Raw genomic sequence first — 8,780 nt, 5'->3', positions numbered from 1 at the left:
AGCTGGGGGTGCTGGTCAGCAGCAGCTCAGTGTGAGTCAGCAGTGCCCTGGCAGCCAGGAGGGCAGACCCTTCCTGGGGTACATCAGACACAGCATCACCAGGCAGCCGAGAGAGGGGACCATCCTGCTGTGTTCAGCGTTGGTGCAGCCTCACCCTGAGGCCTGTGTGCAGTGCTGGGCCACACAATTTGTGAAGGATGTGAGGGTACCTGCATGCATCCACAGGAGGTGAAAGGGCTGCAAGGAATCTTTTATAGGACTTTGGGTTTGTCTGGTTTGGAGAAAAGGAGACTAGGGCCACACAATTTGTGAAGGATGTGAGGGTACCTGCATGCATCCACAGGAGGTGAAAGGGCTGCAAGGAATCTTTTATAGGACTTTGGGTTTGTCTGGTTTGGAGAAAAGGAGACTATGACCTATCCACAGGAGGTGAAAGGGCTGCAAGGAATCTTTTATAGGACTTTGGGTTTGTCTGGTTTGGAGAAAAGGAGACTAAAGGGTGACCTCATTGCTCTCTACAGCTGCTGAAGGAGGGGAAGTAGACAGGGATCTCTACTCTTCATCCCTGCTATCTCTTTACAGGACACATAGCACTGGTTTAAAGCTGCACCAGAGGAAGTTCAGACTGGACATTAGGAAGAATTTCTTTACCAACAAGGTGGTCAAACACTGGCCCAGGATGCCCCAGGCCTGTCAGTGTTTAAGAGGCATTTGTACCATGCCCTTAATAACAATCTTCAGCTTTTGGTCAGCCCTGAAATGCTCAGGTGGTTGGACTAGATAATCACTGTAGGTCCTGTCCAACCGAACTACTCTATTCTATCCCTTTACTTTGTTTGGCTTGGGTTTTGTAAACAACACCTTAGTCAAACCAAGATCGGGGGATAGTTAAGAGAACTAGGCAATACTGATGTATTTTAATCCACAGATAAAGATAATTTTTAAATGGTTCCTGGAACTGTTACATGGTTACTACTAATTACTGTTGGGATTCCCTAGAGAAACATAATAGGGCACCCCTCCTTGCAAACTGAAGGATAATGCAAGGTCTTGGAGGAAAGAATGTCTGAGTCATACCTCTGGCCAGCATTAATAAGGAAAGACTTGACTTGACTTCCTGAAGAGTTTATAACAGTGGTTGCCTTGGCCTTCTGTTCGCTATGACAAACAGCTGTTTTCTAAAGTTTGGACCAGGTTTAAAGGACTGGCTAACTCAGAACTGCTGTGACCCACAAAAGTTGATAAGAACGTGCCAGAGCATGGCAGTACTTAAACTTTGTGGCTGGACAGACAGGGAAGGTAACAGTGACAGACAGAAATGCATCAAATAGTCTGAATGTAAAACACATTCCTACCACTGTGTCTTCATGCAAGTTGTCTGCAGTTAAGATCTTGTCTCTGGCCCTGGTGTCTGCTTTTCCTGTGTTTTGACCCCCTAGAGTTAATAGCTCAAAGAGACCTCTGGTCACAAATGAGCATCACCAGACTGGTCTGGGGATCCAGAGTGCCTAGTTGCCCAAGGCTTTCCCATTTACAGTTAAATGGGTAAATCTTTGTCAAGTCCTATGAAGAGTGGCTGAGGGTGTTTAGCCTGGAGAGAAGGAGGCTCAGGGGAAACCTTACTGCTCACTACTACTACCTGAAAGGAAGTTGTAGCTAGGTGGGAGTTGGTTCTCTTCTCCCAGGTGACAAGAGTCAGGATAAGAGGAAGTGGCCTCCAGTTGTGCTAGGAAAGGTTTAGATTGAATAGTAGGAAACATTTCTTCACTGAAATGGGTAGTCAGGCTTGGGAACAGACTGCACAGGGAAGTGATGAAATTGCCATCCCTGGTGGTGTTCAGAAAATGCATGGATGTGATGCTTGGGAATTTGTTTTAATGGTGAACATGGCAGTGCTGGGTTAATGGTTGGACTTGATGGTCTTAGAGGTCTTTTCCAACCTTAATGATGCGGTGTCCAACTGCTTCTTGGGAAGCAGGGCCTCAGCATGCATAGTGGTTGCTTTGGAAGATAAATGCTTTTACCATGAATGGCCCTCTCCTCTTTTCCTCCAGCTCTTATTGCTGAGCACAGCATCATATGGCATGAGATATCCTTTGGCCCAGTTTGGGTCACCTGTCCCAGCTATATTCCCTTTCAGCTTCTTGCCCAATCCCAGTCCACTGGCCTTGGGGAGATAGGAGGAGACAGCCTTGAGGGTATGCAAGCATCACTCAAGCAAAAGACTGGTGTGTTGCCAACTCCACCTAGACAAAAATGCAGAACCCTCTACAAGGGCCACAAAGGTAACTCCATCCCAGCCAGACCCAGTGCATCTGATCAGGACACAAATTCTTTTTCCTGAAACAGCAGAGAATTACTGTAGTCCTGTCCCCTGCATGCACATGTACACACACATAAGTACCACACAGGAGCAGTCCCTGGTGACATCTGGCAAGATACACAATTTTGGAAGGCCCAGTCACTTCAATTCTAGGGTCTCTAGCATCCTTTGAAATTCTCTCTGAATTATGAAGTTGGTGATATGCAGACAGTCCATTTGTACCGTTCTCCTCTACCAAAGCTAACCGACAATTTATGGCACTCGTACCAGTCATGTGAGAGTCACCAGAATCCAGCTCAACTCCAGAAGATGTGCTAACCATTAGCTTAGTACCACCATGTTTCCCACTAATCCCTATCCACAGGTGCCACATCTACACACCTTTTCAACATTCCCAGGGATGGCAATTCCACTGCTTCCCCAAGCAGCTTATTCCAATGCCTGACCATTGCCTGCTGCTGGAATGTAGAGAATAAATATCCTTTTCTTGCTTTTATGCTGCATGCACCTTTGCTTTTCTCATTAAACTGCCTTGAGTTCAACCCACAGACCTGTCTTACTTTCTTTCCCCAGACCTGTTGGGGAAGGGAGGTGAGGGAGCAGCTGGGTGGGTATCGGGTGGCTGGCCAAGTTCAACCCACTACATGTTGCTAAATTTTTGGAATATTATTAGTCTTTTTAAAAATCTGTGCTGTGCAGCTGCTCAATTTGTGCAGTGATGCTTATGGTCTCGTTCTGTGTTTCTGCAGAAATCCATCACTGCTGTGATGGGGACAAAAATAACCTGTTATGGCTTGAGAACAATATCAGCAGAGCAGCTGCATAGCTGGCAATCATATAAGCCTAGTTGTCACATCAGCATCTAAAATCAGTGCAGAACTTTTCTTAGGAAACTGTAGAATGAGGTCTCAGTATAATTTAGATACCTAAAATGCTTGTTTTTTCAATGTGTTCTTGTGTAAGGTGTTTAACCTCTCAAACCACTAATGCAGGTTTCTCTCTTTCTCAGGATCTCTACAAATCTGCTTTCTTTTATTTTGAAGGCATCTTCTATAATGATAGAAGATACTCAGAGTGCAGAGATCTGAGCAGGTACAGTATTTGTAGATGTTGACTAAGGAAACCCTCAAAGGACGGGAAATGTATTTAATTTTGTTTATGACTTGTGGTGTTGTAAGTATTGGAATGTCTAGAACATGAAGGTGGAATGGATTTCTTGTACCATATTTCCATGTTGAATTGATTTTTATGTTGATATTTATCTGTACTTGCTCAGCTTATTCCTTCCACTCACTTCCCTTCTGAAAAGGGTATGAATTAATTTTTTGCCCTGCAAATCCTGTTTTGCTCTGTTGGGATGGGATTGCTGAGGAGGGTGACAGGTGCCAGTTTGTACTGGCTTTTCAAGTGCCCTCCCTAGTTGTGATGACCATCAAAAGACTTGTCTGTGAGGTAGCAGATGGGTCAGGAAGACAACAAGCTTAGCTGTGTGGAAGTTGGTTGTTCTGCTCAGTCTTGAAAATGTGCTGCATGCCTTCAATGGTAAAGTCAGCTTGGGGACTGTGTGTTGAGAGAATAAATCTGAGATTTTAAGGAAGTATGGGCTTGCTGACACACTAGTGAGGTTTTGGAGATCAAGATGTTTAAAATGACTGGTATGAAAGAGCTGTGAGTGTGTGGCTTCAGGGAAATAATTATTTTACTTGTTCTCTTTCTGCCTGTGGGCAACAATGATTTTCATGGAATAACTTGTGCTAACATACACAGCTTGTAGAAGTGAAATGCCTTGTATGTAGGAGTGTGCTGAAAAGCCAAAAAATAATTTACAATGACTAGTGACTTTCCAGTGATAAATTTTGGAAATGTAACTGTGCAAGTTGTCAACTTAGTGTTTCTCCTTAACAAAAACAAAACAACAAACCCAAACCAGACCACAAAAGCCAACAGAAAACCAACCAAACAAGCCCAAAACAAACAAACCAAACAACAACAACAAAAAGACTTTTAATACTTTTATGTGCTGGTTTGGGCTGTAGTAGAGTTAACTTTCTTCACAGTGGCTAGAATGGGGCTATGTTTGGGTTTTGTGCAGAACACAGAGTTGATAATGGAGAGATGTTTTTGTTATTGCTGATCAGAGCTTACACATAGCCAAGGCCTTTACTGCGTTCTGTACTGCTACGCTGGCAAGGAAGTTGGGGGTACATGGGAGATTGGGAGGAGACACAGCTGGGACAGGTGACCCAAACTGACCAAAGGGATATTCCATACCATAGGACATCATGCTCAGTATATAAGGTGGGAGGAAGAAGGAGGAAGGGGGGACATCTGGAGTGATGGTGTTTGTCTTCCCAAGGAACCATTACTTGTGCTGGGGCCCTGCTCTCCTGGAAGGGGCTATCTCATCAGCTGGTGGGACTCAACCATAACCCTTTTGCCCAGAGGGAGAGGGAGGTCCTTTCCCCCACCCAAGGATGCCTCTGGGCAGGGTGAAAGACCAATGGAGCAGCATTAACACCCTAAATAGGCAGTATTTAGCAGTATGCACAAGCTAGAGACTACCCTACCTTGGCTGCTGCTGGGGTTAAACCATGACATTTTAAAAAGAAGTTATTGATCAAGGGAGCAAAATGAGCTGCTTGTAACTTGAATTACTGGACTGCTTGAGAAGTGTTGTGCTGCAAGCAACCTGACCTAGATGGGTGCCATGAGGAGCATACACTGACTAGAGCTCCTCAGGAAGATGCCAGGTGTGGATTTAGAAGCAAGTGTTCTGCAGGAGCAGTTCACAGTTCTGTGGGGTTGTGGTATTGCTGTGAAATCACCTTAAATTAGTACAGAATGTTGTGAACTGCTTTGATTTCCAGTGTCTCAGTGAAAAGTTTTGGATGTCCCCCAAGATACCCTTTTCTGTGCCTTCAGAGTTGATAGCATTGCTGTGCCTTTCTGTTTTCAGAACAATTATAGAGTGGTCAGAATCCCATGACAGAGGCTATAGAAATCTTCAGTCTGTTAAAATGGAGGACTACACATTTAATGATTTGTCCATCAAAATTGGCTTTCCATACCTTTTCTGCCACCAAGGGAACTGTGAACACATCATTATAATCACAGATATAAGGTAAGTTACTGTTCTTTGGGAGTCTAGTTCTTTGGACTAGTTAGTTTGAACTTGAAGTTACAGGGAAGGAACTGAAAAGAGAACAGAGGAGTCAGAGTAGTGGATTGAGGTGGATAGGCCAGGAAGGGAAGGAGAAGATGGTAGTGACTGTGATGTGGCAGCACATCAACAGTAGAACTGCAGTGTGTGCTCTACTCAGTGCATAATGGGTGGAGAGAACACTCCTCCGATTGTCTGTACTGGGTGACAGGTCATTTTCTGTTCCCAGGAGCCTGATGTATTGTTAATATATGGTGCCTCCCAAGAGGAATACAACCAAAAAAAGGGCATAGATGTTGCAAGCAGATGATCTCAGGATTATAAGCCTCTAAAGATTCACCTGGTGATAGCCTGATAGTCTGTGTAGGGGATAAAAACTTTGAAAAGACCATAGAAGGTAGATGGTCCGAAGTCTTCTGTGCTGCTTCACAAACTGAATTTACTTGTGACCACAAAATCCACAAATAGTGCAACTATCAGTCGGTCTCCATATCTTCATATGTGTTAAGAAATGTTAAGCAGAAGTCTAGTCATATTTTGCAGGGGAATTGAAATCATATCCTGTCTTCAGTGTCCATGTTCAGAAAAATTCCAGTTATGTCAGAGTCCTTATTGTATGTTATGTATTTATCTATTTCCCTCAAGGCTCATTCATCACGATGACTGTCTGGACAGGAACCTTTATCCCTTGCTAATCAAGAAACATTGGCTATGTACTAGGAAATGCTTTGTGTGCAAAATGTATACAGCAAGGTATGCTACATTTCAATCTCCTTGTCTTCTTAAATATGTCTTTCTAGGTGCTGCTACTAACATTAAAAAATAAAAGTGAAAATCAAAGCCATGTATGAATTTCATAGTAATCTTCACACTTCAAGCAGTTGTCCTCTCTCTAACCAGGAAAATGCCTCCTGCAGGTAGCGTTCATTTGGGGCTGATGATTCAGGAGGCTCAATAGAACTAAAATGATGGAGAGGTAAATTATTTGGCTCATGTTCTGTTGCATACCTAGAGCTTAGCTCTCTACAGATTAGTTTTGAAAATCTTACTTTTACACACGAGATGTGTTTCAAATTCATTTACCAGAAGTCTTACAGAGCTTTTAATCTAGTTCAATCTAACAGAATCCAACTTGAATACAGTAAAATCTAGAGATTTTTTAAAGGCTTAACTTTCCCCACAGGAAACTGCTAATCTTTACCTGAAAATGCTGAGCTGTGCAGCTGCACTTGAAGTATCTTTTTGTGATGCACAGATTTTGTACAGTTAAGAGGGCACAATGTGAATTCAGTGCTCTTTATACACTTCAGTGATGTCTCTTCAGACATGAGGAAGCCTTTCAATATACAGTAGAAATTTCTCTAAAGGACTTCTACAGACTAGGCTAGGCTCCCCGATTGTATAGGTCTTTTTTCTCCCCAGGGCAGCTTACACTCTTAGCCTCAGTTTGACACAGCAGCTGTGTATTTGTTATCTTGCTTGTTTGGCCTTAGACTTCCCTGGAATCAGGCAAAGAGCCAATTGCCCTTGTGATGGGAGCCCATCCTAGTGTTCCTAGCAGAGCCCCCAGGATGCCTTCACAAGTGCCTGTAATCTGTGAGGCATTTGGCCATAAGGGGAGGTGGAGCCAAAGGGTCAGTATGGGGGAAAGATGGGATGGGGAGGGCATTACCAGAGGTGATGTAAATGCATTAAATTAAAACCAGGATTAAGCACTAAGCTTAAGTGGGGACATGCTAAACCACGGACAGCAGAGCTGCTTTGGCTGGCTGTCCTGTGTGTTCTAATCTGTGCAGAGCATCTGTAATCACTAGAGGCCTTGAGCTGTCATGGCCTCTGAGAGCTATCATAAATTAATTGCTTGGTGACATGGCAGGTCCTCCTTGAGCAGGTTAACTCATGTTCGTGTTCACATCAGTGCTTGCTGGAGTGTGTAGCAGTCCTCTCCTTGTCATGTCAACATCATCCAGCTCCTTCTTCTAGACCTGTAAATGGATTTGGTTATTACTCAGAGTAGTTTGGGTCAGTCACACTTGTGCTCTAAATCACAGTTTCTTACATTAAGGGAAAGCAGAATTATCTTTTATGACTTAAATGGCCACAGAGTGGATAGAAGATTCCTGTTAATTTTTTTTTTATTCACTGTACCAGCTACATGTTTGAGAAGTTTCTCAGGAAGTGCTGCTGTAGCAGTGTGAGGTAGCAGCTGGGATGGCCTGAATGGGTGTGGAGTTTGGACATGAGCTGTATGCCTTGCATGGGAGATGTGTAATCTGTGTAGTACCTGGTCTGCATAACACTGTTACTGATGTTTGTTGCTGCCATCCCCAGCTCTGAGTAAAATGTTGAGATGTTTGTCACAAATGCTTTGGACTCACATGTTTCATGTTTGTATTTTGTAACCTGAAGGTGGGTGACAAACAGAGACAGTCTGGCACCAGAGGATCCTTGTTTCTTCTGCGATGTTTGTTTTCGGATGCTCCATTACGATGCAGAAGGCAATAAACTGGGGGAGTTTCTTGCATATCCTTATGTCGATCCTGGGATTTTCAACTGAAACTGACATGAGCCAGAATGAATTTAGTGAACTACTTTGTCAGTCTGTTGCTCTGGCTGCTAAAAACCACTGGACAGCTTGAGTTTTGAGCATCCTGCTGGAGTCTGGGTTAGGCATGTAATCCTCTCCCCTGAGGTGGAAGAAGCCCTTTGCACTTGAAGTCTTTCTGGTGTGTTTTGCTAGGCAGGTATGAGTTTAAAATATGGAATGGAAAAATATGATACACTTTGACAACTTCACAGTAGTTTGGGGACTATGGACTGTAAAAATATGGATGTTGAAGAAGAGAATATCTTGCTAAAGAAGCCATGATTTTGAGAAGTTCTGTGCATCCAAGACTCTGTTAACCTCCACGGATGAGAACATGGTCTGTGGACATCTCGCCTTGAAAACTCTGGCATTTGTCATCTTCGAGCAAGAGTGGATGGCACTGAATTTGAGGGAGGAGAATGCTCTCTGAGTGAGCAGCTCAGAATGCTGGTTAAGTTCTCGGGCCTTTCCTGCAATGGGGGCAGTTGCATCTGGAAGCTACTGTTGTCCTTGCTCTCTGACTCTGAAGGCTGATTCTGTGAGCAGTAAACTACAGTTCACCAATCACTGAATTGTAGCCTGCCTTTCAAATAACTTTGTTAGCTGTTTACAGTGCATGCAGTTTTAACTGTTCATTGTGCATTATTTTTTAGTATGATTCTGTTATTGTAAGTAACAATGGTTTCTATTAAAATGTGACCCCTACTTTG

At 43.6% G+C, this 8,780-nt stretch overlaps 1 protein-coding gene across 1 annotated transcript in view; it reads left to right on the top strand.

Moving 5' to 3' along the window:
* Positions 1–8,073, top strand: part of SNAPC3 (small nuclear RNA activating complex, polypeptide 3, 50kDa) — a gene marked incomplete at its 5' end in the record, with an annotated part of 14,059 nt that extends 5,986 nt beyond the window's left edge. Inside the window, 4 exons of the mRNA XM_009075789.1 lie at positions 3,333–3,415; positions 5,280–5,444; positions 6,129–6,236; positions 7,893–8,073. Of these exons, the coding sequence (XP_009074037.1) occupies positions 3,333–3,415; positions 5,280–5,444; positions 6,129–6,236; positions 7,893–8,040 (504 nt within the window). The remainder of the gene's footprint in view (positions 1–3,332; positions 3,416–5,279; positions 5,445–6,128; positions 6,237–7,892) is intronic.
* Between the last annotated feature and the right edge of the window lie 707 nt (positions 8,074–8,780).

Source organism: Acanthisitta chloris, unplaced genomic scaffold (genome assembly GCF_000695815.1).
Source record: "Acanthisitta chloris isolate BGI_N310 unplaced genomic scaffold, ASM69581v1 scaffold16325, whole genome shotgun sequence".
Lineage (NCBI taxonomy): Eukaryota > Metazoa > Chordata > Aves > Passeriformes > Acanthisittidae > Acanthisitta > Acanthisitta chloris.
The sequence above is the reverse complement of the archived record's forward strand: the minus strand, read 5'-3'. Positions and strand labels throughout refer to the sequence as shown.